The following is a 13,205-nucleotide window of genomic DNA, read 5'->3' on the forward strand; positions in this document are numbered from 1 at the left end:
TGTTCTCATTGACTGTGGTTGTGTTCCTTGTGTTTGCTGACTCCCCTTTCCTTCTGAACAACCCACCAACCACAGCTTCCCAGTCTTTTTGCCTTTTTGTATTTTTCATTCATTGAGCTTTGCTCAAGCTCTTAGCCTAGAGTCCACCCTCTCCCCTCTGCTTGTGGCTGACCCTTACTTGTCTTGCACATCTCAGTTCAATAATTACTTTCTGTCTGAAACCTTCTAGCCTAATCCTATAGCTAGTAAATACCCCCATATTGTGTCACTTAAGATTTCGAAGTTTTCGATCATTGTGATGATTTCATTCTAAGTATACATTTAATTTCCTGCTTTCTTGTGTTAACCTGTGAGAGCTTGAATATAGCTATTTTTCTCAAAATTTTTCTTTAGTTCCTGCTGCTTCACCTTTTCTTCTTCAAGAAATCTAGTCCCTTGGTCCTTATATGCTCTAAAAATGTCGTACTCTTGCTTCCATTTTCCTACATGAGGTCAAGCCCACATCCCACCTCTCCAGCCACTCTAGTTAATCTACAACTGATAGGCATTAACTCTTTCAGCATGCTGCCTTGAACTGAGACAGAGAAGGGCTCTGTTTACTGTGCAGAACCTTAATGGAGACATGGCAGAGCTCTGGGGTTTGGAGTCCCCCACACACTCACAAGCTCCGCTACTGATAAAGTGGCCCATCCTGTTAGTTCCTCCTCCACAGATTGCTTTGCCTTATCCTTAAGGAACTCTGTCCCCTCTCCCTCCTCATCCTATCACCTGCTCTGTTGTGGCCTTCCCTCCTTAACCAAGGACAGTTTGTTTCTCTACCTGTGTGATAGTTTCATAGTAGAAATAACCAATAGGGTTATTGTTTGTTTTATGCATTTACTGTGTGTAGTTTCTTCCTGCATTATCTTTGAGCTTGTTTATAAAGAGTGTCATTCTCGCTTACAGCAAGTGGACAGTATTATAGAATTTTCTAAACTTCTTTAAAGAAATCAGCTTCTTCCTCCCAGTTGGCTAGATCTAAAGCACCAACTCAGTTCCTCCTCTCTTCCTTCCTTCCTTTTTCTTAAATCCATGTCACACCACACCCAGTTAAATTTCCACCTCTTAAATGTGTTATGGCTTCTCCCCGTCACAACTAGAATTTTAGTGTAACCCATGTTCTGTGTTCACTTTCATCTTCGATTACTCCAGTATGGTTCTAATCTGGATATGCCATCTGAAGCTGTTCACAGCAAAACCACAAATAATCTGTCATTTACTACAATACATTTTTCTGTCGTCATGTTGAACACTGTCTTGGCTTATTGACACTAACTTTGCCTGGTTTCTTCCTGCTAGCAGCTGCCCCTTCTCTGTTTCCTTTTTGCACAGTCTTTCTCTGCTAAGTCTTTGAGCCTTGGTATTGCCAAGTCCTCTGTCTTCACCTTCCATTCTGTACTTTATTCATTCTTGTGTCTATTACCCCTTTGAAACAAATACAGTGCTTCCTTCTGTGTTCAAGGAAGTGGTAAGCCTAAAGTTTAGACGCAAGGTTTCAGGGCCCTAGGTTCCAATCTCTGTTCTTCCAATCTCATTTGCCAACTGAAGGAAGTGGTATTATCCTTTAATACTATGAAAGTAATGCCCACCTCAGAAGGGTGAAGTGAGCTGGCACGTCTAAAATGCTTAAACCACTCTCAGCATAAATACTTACAAATGTTAACTAACATTGCAGTTATCTTGGAATTGTTTCACGTAGGAGTTAGTTCAAATGTGGGGCTGCTGCACAGGCTGCAGACCAGACACCGTTGTACTGCTTTGCCATGATTCCATGTAAATTTTAGTAAATCAAAACTATAATTGAATGTTTCTAAATATCAGATAAAATTAAGAAATTATAAAACCATCAGTGTCTGACTTCTGTACTGTTCACATAACTTCTAAACCATTTTCCCCAACATGGTGTTAAATTAATTGTTAACTACTTTCTCCTCAGGGATATCTTCTGGTAGAATGAAGGCTGGTGGACCGTAAGCCCCAGGAGATTGTTTGGGTGTAACATGTGAACTGTATTTTCTTGGCTTATGATCTATGATCTTGTATTCTTGGCTTTGCATTTTTTAATAATTAGGTGAAAAAAATTCTAGCATTCAGAAACACCTGAATTATCCTTTCCAAAAACCGTCAATTTTCTTCAGGTTTTTTATTGTAGTAAATACTAAGTAATAAAAACAAACCTTAATGTGTTGTTTTTTTTTTTTTTTTTTTTTTGCTTATGCTATAAACAATTGAAAATTTAAAGCTAAGCCATATAAAACTAAAATGGGAAGTGGGGGAGAAAAATTGGTGTTCTTGGGGTCTTCACAAACAGGGAGTTTTTTTAAAACTGAGTTTCCACTTCTGTGCGCTTTGAATAATTTTCTCCTGCTGACACCTGTGGAATATAAAAGGAAGACTTGATGAGAGAGACTGGCAGGTTTGTGCTTCTCTCCTGTAGACAGTATGCTCAAGGTCTGCCTGTGCTTCCCTGGTACTGCCTGCTCTCCATTTTCCACGAACACCCCACCATGTCAGTACAGTAGAGCTTACTTCAGAGTCTCATCAAACAACTGGATAACAACAGAGACCTTAAAAATCACATGTAACTTCGTTTTATAGGTGCAGAGACTGAGGCCCAAAGAGAAGTGTGGTTTATGTAGGAGTGCTGTACTCTCCCCGAGTGGCGTTAAAGTGAGCCACAGGCTCCTTTTGTTACCTAATAGAGCACACTAAGTTCCTTCTTAGAGAGACGCTGGGCATCAGACTGTGAAAGCGACATGCTTCCTCATCACAGAGCTTTCAGACTAGAGCATCAGCTGACACAATCCAGAATGTTCATCGCTATGCAGTGGCATAAAGGAACAAGGTGCAGTTGGAACACTTAGAAGGAATGTCCTTTTGTAACTTTGGATAGAATTGCCCAAGTTAATCTTCAGATAGGACAACAGTCAGTTAAAGATTTGAGGATAAAGATGTCAAGGCTGAAACAGGACATGTAAAAAGATTTGAGGTAAGAAACCGTGGTATTAGAAATTCCCTATACAGCATCTTAGCTCCATAAATTTGTGTCTTTTCCATGTGGCAAAACTACTTGCATAGAGTAGCCTTTTCCTTGGGGGCATTCAAAGCAAGATGGCCTTAAGGTAGTTATTATTAAGCTGTTTGTTTGTAATTTAGCTGCTTTTCTAGAATCTAAGCCTTCAGAAGGTTAACACACAGTTACCTGTGTGACTGATGGTCCAGCGAAGTGCTTAGTACACATTACATAGCCAGCATGGGGTTAATTCCTGCACATCGTCTCTTCATACATTGACCAGCTATTCTCTGACGAGTTTTCATAACTGGAAATTTTTCCTAATCTAGTTTGTAGAAGTTTGTTCCAAGAAAGGGTGTGTGATAGCATGTGTTAAAACAAGTTGATTTTAATATGTAAGTCCTTCACTGTTTATAAATTCCATGATTCTAAGTTTGCCTGGTGTCTCCCCTACTCCCTATCAACCCCTCCCAATAAACTTGAAAACTGGGAGAAAAGAGAATCCAGGTAGTAATATGGAAGTTTGAGGCTGTGTATCAGCCATCAGTCATATAGCTGACATAAATAGAGCCTATCATAAATAGGCCTTAATATTCATTGTTCCTTTAATAGGTGCTTAGAACCCAGCTTTGTAGATACCGACACAACTTTATACTGTCACTCGAGAGATTGCAGAAATGAATGTAACTGAAATATTAGGAAGTAGGATGAACTCTTGGATCTTTGCAAGTAAGATTTAAAGAGAAGAATAGAGGACTCAACAGGAGGGATAGCCTAGAGCAGTAAGTGAGAGATGAGAGTACCAATTTGGGAAATTAGAATAGGGTTTACATAGTGATAACTTAGTCCAGTGTTGTCTGTTACATATCTTATCTTACATGTACGTTTGAAGGAATTATGTCATGTTGGGGAAGGAAGTATGTCATATTAGGAGCTTGGGAGATGTCAGAGGTTTGAAAAAGCTACTGAAGAATGTAAGAGCACACCAAAGAGAAATGAATAAAAAGGATGCATGCATGGAAAGCATCCAAAGTGATGCTTGCTACCCAAAGTGGCTGTGATCTATCCAGAGTTTTTAGTGGTTTTGTAATATATTTTGCAGTCCGCTGTGCATCTGCTACCATTTTTTAAGTTTTAAGTGGGGATAGCAACAACCTCACACCCACCTCATTGGACTCTTGCGTAGCCTGTTGATAAAAATTCAGATAGGTAAATAGTACGGAAGTTGTAGCTATCACCTGCTGTATGTCTTGATATAAAAAATGCCACTAGCTACCAGAAAGTGTCTGTGTTTTTCTGAACTTATCCTTGCAGTTATACTTTGTAAAGTGACTTAAACAAAGGTGAGATACACTGGTTGTCTGCCCTTAAAAACAATCAAAGTATATTTGTAAAATAAAAAGCAGTGAGTTTCATCTTCATCATGTATATAATGCATTTAGATCATATTTAGTCCCCATTATTTTTTCTTAGTCTTCCTCATCCATTATTACTGTCTCTCTTCTTCTTCCCAAATAGTCAACTTCTACCTTCATGTCATTTTTTCCTTTTATATATGTATTCTACATATGAGAGAAAATGTATAATGTTGTCTTTTCAGTCTGACTTATTTTCCTTAATATTGTAATGTCCAGTTCCATCCTTTTTTTTCCCTATAAATGACATAATCTCATTCTTCTTTATGGCCAAAGAAAAATCTATTGTATATGTGGACACACAGACACTACTTTGATTGGCTTCAACAAAGACCGTATGGCATTTGTCAAGTGAAAATACCTTAGTTCCAAAATATTGGAAACAAACAAAAACACTTTAAAGACTATTAATCTACTGTACCAAAACATCAATTATTGTACCAGATAATGCAGAAGGCTTTTTTTTTTCAGACAGTATATTTTTTAATTTTAATTTTTTAAATATGTTACAGTTTATTAACTTTATATCCCAGATGTATCCTGCTCCCTCATTCCCTCCCAATCCTACCCTCCCTCATCTCTTCCCTGCCCCTTTCCAAGTCCACAGATAGGGGAGGTCTCCTCTCCTTCCGTCTGACCCTAGCTTATCAGGTTTCTTCAGGACTGGCTGCAATGTCCACCTCTGTGGCCTAGCAAGGCTGCCCCTCCCATGGGGGGGAGGTCAAAGAGACAGCCATTGAGTTCATGTCAGAAATAGTCCCTGTTCCCCTTACTAGGGAACCCACTTGGATACTGGGCTGCCATGGGCTACATCCGAGCAGAGGTTCTAGGTTATATCCATACATGGTCCTTGGTCAGAAATACAGTCTCATAAAAGACCCCTGTGCCCAGATATATTAGGTCCTTGTTGAGCTCCTGTCCTTTCCAGGTCATACTAACTCCCCCTTCTTTCATATCCCTGCACTCTGCCAAAGGTTTGGTTATGAGTCTCAGCATCTCCTTTGATACACTGCTAGGTATTGTCTTTCAGAGGCCCTCTATAGTAGGCTCCTATCCTGTTACTTATTTTCTCCTACTGCCAATGTCCATCCCATTTGTCTTTCTAAGTGAGGATTGATCATCTTACCCTGTGTCCTCTTTCTTGTTAAAAACAAAGAAATCATGAAATTTGCAGGCAAATGGTGGGATCTAGAAAAGATCATCCTGAGTGAGGTATCTCAGAAGTAGAAAGACACACACTGTATATACTCACTTATAAGTGAGTACTGGACCTATAAGATAGGATAAACATACTAAAATCTGTACACCTAAAGCAGACAGTATATTTTAATCATATTATTTCTCCTTCTCTACCTCCTTCCAGATCTTCCTTATCTGCCCAACCTTATGCTCCTGTCTCCCCTCATTTCCTCCCTCCCCCTCTCCAACATCAAAAAATTAGAACAAACAACAATCAAACAAAAAATAACAAAACAGGAAGTGCACAGAACCGTGGAGTCCATTCTGCATTGGCCAACTACTCCAGGGTTTGAGGCCTGCCCTTGGAGTGAAGTACCCAGTGACCTCCAGTTTCCCTTTCTCAGCAGAGCGTCAGTCAACCTGCGCAGAGTGTCAGTCAACAGTCAGAAACATTTGTTGTTTCTCAGCATGCTGTACACAGAGGAGTGTATCTACACACACTGAGACAAATGCTCTGTGAAACAGCCTCTTTGTTGTAGACCCAGCAATGTCACTGCTCTTTCTTATTTAGTGTTCCTTGTAATGTATGAAATTATTGTTCTGCTCACTAATGAACTACAAACTGCACTTAAAAATCTTGTTTTAGTACAATTTCAAATATTTTGAAATTACAGTTTTAACTAGCATAAAATTTCAAAGGTGTGTCTCTTCCCAGTGGCTACTGGCTTAAATTATGTTTCTCTCCTATCAATCAGGTCTCAACATGGTTTTTCACCACCTTTTCTGTCTCAGGATTGAAGGACAAAATCCACCATGTAGACAGCCTACAGCAGCTCTTTTCTGCCATATCACCAGAGCAGATAGACTTTCCTCCTTTTGTCCTCGAATATGATGCCAGGGTAAGCACCTGTTCTCCTTTGTCCTGTGTAGTGTGTGGGTGAGCCACAGAGCTGTGGGTACATCACAGAGCAGCAGGTAAGAGCGTGAGGGTGTGCCACAGAGTAGAGAAGCAGGTGGGAGCATGTGTGTGTGTTACCTGCTGCATACATGTTAAGAAGGTTGCTCACACAACTTTTGTCTCATATGTAGATATCCTCCTGTATGTTGAGTGCCATGAGACACACATATGCTACAGAACAGCACCTGTGAGCCTGAGTGTGTGAACACACTACAGAGCAGCAGGTATGAGCATATGAGTGTGTAAGTGTGCTGTACTGCAGCAGCTGTGACCTTTGAATGACCTTTGAATGAGCATTTTTTCACAGAATAAACTTAGGAAAAGTCCTTGTCCCAGGAATGTTTTCTACAGATCAGCATTTTAGCAAAAGGTTTTCCAGTCATGAATTTAGAGCTGTTTCTCTTAGTTGTATGGACAGTTTCTGTCATATCGAAGACTTCTTAAGATTGGAGGCTTTTTTTTAATTAATATTTTTTTATTTTTAAATATTTATACATTCACTTGTATCCCAGCTGTAGCCCACTCCCTCCTTCCTCCTTCTCCTCCCCTCCCTCCCTCATCTCCTCCCTGCCCCACTCCGAGTCCACTGAGAGGGGGTGTCCTCCTCTCCTCTGTCTGGCCCTAGCTTATCAGGTATCTTCAGGATGGTTGCAGTGTCCTTATCTGTGGCCTAGCAAGGCTGCTCCTCCCTCAGGGGGGAGGGGAAGCTCATGAGTTCATGTCAGAAACAGTTCCTGTCCCCCTTACTGGGGAACCCACTTGGATACTGAGCTACCATGGGCCATGTCTGATCAGGGGTTGTGGGTTATAAGACTGGAGGCTTTTTAGCTCTAACCTTACACCAGGCCGGATTGATATTCACTTGCAGCATAGACATCATTGTCTAAAGACTTTGGTAATGTTTTTACCAAACATTCATAGAGCTATTACTGAAGCACTAATCACAAAACTTCTCTTGAACTTCATTAAAGTTCTTTTCTATGGTGTGCACTCACAGCATCACTTTTATAATAACTTTGTAAATTGAATTGAGACTCTTTGCCAAAAGTTAAACAAGCACCTTGTCTAACTGTCGCTGGTTACGTGTCTTTGGGCATGAGCCAGAGGACATACTGGAAAGTAATACTCAGTTTGAAGTATTCGTCTCTAATTATTGTGCAACATATTGTTTACAGTCAGGTAAAAGTCACACAGGACATTCTCTAAGGTTCCCCAACTTCAGTGAAGACTTCTGTTCCTCCTATGTGGAGAGCAAAGTCTCTAATGTGACCTACTAGCTAATAAAATCTCACATTCAGCTGCTGCACAGAAGGGTTTGTAATTGGAGCAGCTGGATCATAGAACAGAGATTATTCAGTATGTGGGATGGGGAAAAGCTACATCAGTTTGTGTTTATTTGAATATCGTTTGAGTAAAAACTGACCCTATCATTGGCCTTTGAACTGCGCTTGTCATGCTTGAATTAATAGCAGGAAATGTAAAAGGCCAACAGAACATTTTGATACTCAGAATTTGAATGATATTTCAAAGCTACCGTCTAAATGTATAATTTTTTTCTGCAAATACAGAAAGATTATCCCACCAGACTCAGGCTCCCTTTTGTCTGGCCTTTGTGTTTTTAGTTCTCTGTTGTTTTGAAAATCAAAATGGACACAATGACAGGATCAATCAAAAGGAGTATAACTTCTAAACTAGCAACTGACTTATTAGTCCAACTCTCTGTACCTATGCTGGAGTCTTCCAGAATGGAGGTAATATACCCTCTGTCTGTGAGGACAAAAGGCAGACATAAAAGTGAGGGTTTAGAGTATGAGGAGACAGTGTCCAAGGACAGGCAGAGGGCATATCATGGCATACTGCCACCGTCCATGTGTGCGCTGATGTACACTAGTTAGTGAGGAGTGTTCTGCAAGGAAGAGCTGCCGTTACAGTCCCTGCAAAGAGACCAGTGGACAGAGCAGAGAGCAGGATGAAGAGACAGGCAAGTCTACAGGAAAGAGTGAGCTTCAGCCGACACCAGAGAAAAGCCAGGCTGCTGGGGGAAGCTAGGCTTTAAAGATAGGAGATATTTAGAGCTGCAATATTTGGAGAATAAGTAGCAGTGGGAGATGAAGCAGAAAGCAAGTGTTTTTGATGGATGCTATTTCCATTACGTCAGAGAAGCGATGTGAGAGAAAGTCTTGAGGGACTTGGAAAGGTTCAGGTAGTATGTTCATTTGTGACACAGTGGTTTATGGGATGTGGACCTGAGATACCAGGAGGTTGTTGGATACTAATATGTAAGGAAATTTAAAACATGATTGAAAAAAGGGAGCACAGAATTGACACACTTTATTATGCTTAGTCGTACCTTACACTTGATAGCACATAGTAGGTTCTTTATTTGGTAAAGGATTGATGGTTGATAACAACTTTCAGTGGACTTAAAAATCATTTCTAAGATTTATGTCATTTAGAAAGCCTGTAGCTTTCTATAAGACTAAAAGAGGCCTTTGAAAAGTAGTTGAAAGGTATTTTTTATCTAGATAAAAATAATACTGAGGCAACTTCCAGAAAAGAGCAAGTCAGCATTCTTACAAATAAAATCGGAGTATGCCATTTTGATTGGTGAGGACTCTTAAAATTACTATCATTGTTTCCATAAATAGAGAGGCTGGTTGATGGCTCAGCAGTCTCCTGTACAGTGTGACATTAATGGAGGAAGCTCTGTCTCATGTCATCGCTTATCAGACATGTGCCTCTCAGTTCACCACAAAAATCAATGCACATATGAGGAATGTTGGAAAATAGCACAGGAGACTAGAAGAAAACTCTTACAGAGGTGAAGGATTTCCTCTGACATTCAGAATGGATTTCTCTTTGGGGACATGTTTCTCAGGGCTTTAATTTCTGCATATTAAAAATACAGGGGGGCTGGAGAGGTGGCTCAGAGATTAAGAGCACTGGCTGCTCTTCCAGAGGTCTGGAGTTCAATTCCCAGCAACCACATGGTGGCTCACAACCATCTATAGTGCCCTCTTCTGGCGGCAGGTGTTCATGCAGACAGAACATTATATAGACAATAAATAAATCTTAAAAAAAAAAAAAAATACAGAACTGCAGCCAGGTGGTGGTGCATGCCTTTAATCCCAGCACTCAGGGGAGCAGAGGCAGGCAGATGACTGTAAATTTAAGGACAGCCTGGGCTACAAGGAAACACTGTCTCAGAAGAAAAAACATAATAATAATAAAGCAGAACTGCATAGATTACAGATCATGATAGATATGCTAAAATGAAAAATATGTATTTCCCCCCAAGTTTCCAGAAATGTAGCCAATTCTGAGATTTGTTTCTATTTTCTTCTTCCCCTAATACCTGGTCAGATTTGTTTATTATTAGAAAGTCTCCTTAGATGTCCTTTTGATTTCCTGGCTGTGACACCAGAGTCGGTTCCTGCTCAGAGCATTTGCTCAGAAGAGCAGCTGTGCTGCTGGCTCATTTCTACTCTAATAACATGAAGTTTTCCAGGTCTAATCAATGTTCTCTAAGTGTAAGGTAAAGGCCATCGAGCTAACTACCTCCTCCTTCTCACTTCTCACTTCTGGCTCTTGTCTTACATTAATGGTAAGCATTTTCTGTTTGTAGTTTACTGAAAAACAAGTTCTTTGCCAAAGAAATACTTTTCCTAAAAATGAAGCTGCAGTCTTACATCTCATAAATCTAATCTAGAATCCTCCTACCATAAAGTTAACTGCCTTGTTTTTATCATGATTATCCAAAAAGGGGGGCCAAAGAATTTCTCCTGACACTAGTTTGTTGCCTTCTACATTTGGCATTAAGCTTCTGGCGTTCAAGTCTCCGTCTTGACGTGGAGCTAATATCCTGAGAACTGTAACTGGTACAAATCTGTGTCACGGAGATATCTGCTGCCAAACGGTGACAACTACTACATTCTTGAGAAACCATTTTTATTGTTCCATGACTAAGATGCAGCAATGGGAAGGTAACACCATCTCATAAGAGTACAGTGTCAGGAAATACTTGTCTTTAAATTCAGGCTCAGCTAGTTACCCGGGAGGTACTTTAGATGTATATAATCTGCACGGTCTTGACAGTAGAATGAGAAGGTTGCCTGTTTCCTGGCATCATGTGAGAACTTAAAGGGACTGCGAAAACAAGGAGCCTGTAAAATGTCCAGCACCTAGAGTGTGCAGGAAGCACACAAGTGTCATCCTTGTGGTTCCTCCCCACTGCACACTAGCTCCGACACGCACCAGTGGAGTGAGGTTGAGGTCTCCACTGGCGACACGTGTGTGCTGGACGTTTCGAATGCACTGTGCCATTTATTGCAAACCCCTGTCTTTTGCACACCTTGCTAACTTGTCTTGTTACTTAATGTTCTCTTTTTTCTCTACACAGGAAAATGGGCCTTATTTTGCATCATATCCTCCATCACCAGATTTGTGACGTGCTGTCTTCCCACTGCTTCTTGGTCACAGGATTCCATTTCACCATAACTCGCCACCTGTTGGAGTGATGTTCATTTTTGCTGTACAGATCCAGAGAGTTTTTTGTCCCCACCTCTCTGGTATTTTTTTATTGACTATATATTTTCTGGCACATAAACAATCTAGAACTGGTAGGCCATTCTGAACTGCATACATTTTAAATTTGTATATTTGTATTAAATGGAAATGTTCATTTTTAGAGCTTGACTAGAAAGTGCGGATGAACCTCTGAGTGTCTTCAGTTTCCTGAAGGACACTGGACGCTGGTGCAGCAGCCACCAGTGTTGCTCATCATCTCTTACAGTGCACGCTTCGGACTCTTCGTTACACAGGCTGTCACCATTGTTCATAGCATCTCTTAAACAGTGCACGCTGCCATTGTTTATTCAAGTGTTTCTCAAAATATATAGACCCAGTGTATGGAGAACATATGCATTGTTTCCCTCAGATCCTGCTTTAAACCATTTACATTTTATACAGGCAACCTGATTATAATAGAGAATTGCCCGGGACCAAGACTATAAAAATGTGTCTGACCAAAACTATAAAAATATTCAGCAAAACATAGGACTTGCAGTGTGGTGGCACAAGTAAGGCCGAGCTGTAAGTGCTTCTTGAATTACCCACTTTGTTAAGATTGACACTGTTCTGATCCCAGCAGTATGGGGAACAGAAGGCTGTACCTTCAACTCTTCCATAATCATGTGATTGGTCTCCTTATAATCCTTGATTGGTCTCCGTGTCAAAAGAATGTATGTGCTACCAGCACTCAAGTAAAGAGCATTTCTGAAGACTCCGTTCTTGACCACACTGCTGTCCTCCACGAGTCACAAATGATTGTGTTGGCTCAGTATCTCTTGAGTTGCCTACATCAGCATGGTGGGAGTGGGTGATTGTGCACAGGTCAAGAACCAGAAAACATTTCAGAAAACTTTGCCATTCATGCTGTGTGTGTGCCTTAGCTTGTTTACGAGTGAAAATTAGAATAATACAACCCTACCTCAGAGGTAACATAAAGATAGCATTTAGAAGGAACGTGGCTGTTCCAGGATGCAGAAGTTTGAGGTAGGCGGGGGTAGGACAGAGTGTTTTCATTTCATTCTTAATGGGTTAATTGGAATAAATACAGGTAAAGGAATTCTGTAAGGTTTTTGGCACCTTTTCACTGATTGAGTGGTATTTTGGGGTGGGTCACAAAATCCCACCCCCACCCTCTGACCACTTCCTCCCTTACACAGATTTTTCTTCTGGCCCTCCTACAATGCTGCCATTTAACAAGAGACATCTGTTACCCATTTTCAAGATTTCTTCTTGAATTTTGGTCAAAGCATTATTGTTTCCATGTGGGCGTCTTTATAGTCCCTTTGGTGCCCGCACTCACCCACCTCCATTCCCTTCGCTGTATCATGCACATTTGCAGTTCAGAGAAGAAAAAGTAAGAATTGAATGAGGTAATGAAAAGAGGAGCCCTATCAGTGCTTCCAAGGGTAAATTCCTCTTTGCCTAAACAGTCTTTAGTGGAGGAAAAAAAGTATATTTCTCATTATCTACAAGAGGGATCCCTCTCAGTCATTTTATATTGCTTTATATAGACAAGGAGTGCTTCACATTTGGGGGGATAGGTTTCCTTCTTGGACATCAAAACCACATGTTTGTTCTGTCTACCTGCATGGTAAGGACTTCCTGGTATGTGTAGGTCATCTGTGAACCAGTCAGGTGTCATATGTAAACTTCCTCTCATCATAGAATATCGGGTATTTTCATTTCCTCCTGCACGGCAGCTGTCGGGTCATCTGATCCAAGGCACTGATCAGTGAGAGCAGCTGGAACAGCGCACCTGCCCGCTAGTGCTAGACCTGGCTGCCGAGAACCGACATCTGGTCCAGAGCGTTGCCGTTCTACACTAGAGAAACTGTAAGCTGCCTTGCTATTTGAACAGAGGCAAATTTATATGAACAAGGTCTGTGTGTTTTTCAGACAGAGCCACACTACATAGCCCAGGCTGGCCGCGGACTTATGACTACCTGTCTCAGCCTCTGGAATGCTAGGATCATAAACATCCGACACCACACCTACATCTGTGCAACTTGTAATTTCTTGTAGGCATTATTTC

The 13,205-nt window shown here is 40.8% G+C and overlaps 1 protein-coding gene across 1 annotated transcript in view; it reads left to right on the forward strand.

Moving 5' to 3' along the window:
- Gdap2 (ganglioside induced differentiation associated protein 2) overlaps positions 1 to 11,888 on the forward strand; it is a 54,463-nt gene extending 42,575 nt beyond the window's left edge. The window contains exons 13-14 of the mRNA XM_055628379.1: positions 6,402 to 6,545; positions 11,004 to 11,888. Of these exons, the coding sequence (XP_055484354.1) occupies positions 6,402 to 6,545; positions 11,004 to 11,051 (192 nt within the window). The 3' untranslated portion in view covers positions 11,052 to 11,888. The remainder of the gene's footprint in view (positions 1 to 6,401; positions 6,546 to 11,003) is intronic.
- The last annotated feature ends 1,317 nt before the right edge of the window (positions 11,889 to 13,205 follow it).

The sequence above is a fragment of the Psammomys obesus genome, unplaced genomic scaffold (genome assembly GCF_907164565.1).
Source record: "Psammomys obesus unplaced genomic scaffold, mPsaObe1.curated_primary_1811, whole genome shotgun sequence".
Lineage (NCBI taxonomy): Eukaryota > Metazoa > Chordata > Mammalia > Rodentia > Muridae > Psammomys > Psammomys obesus.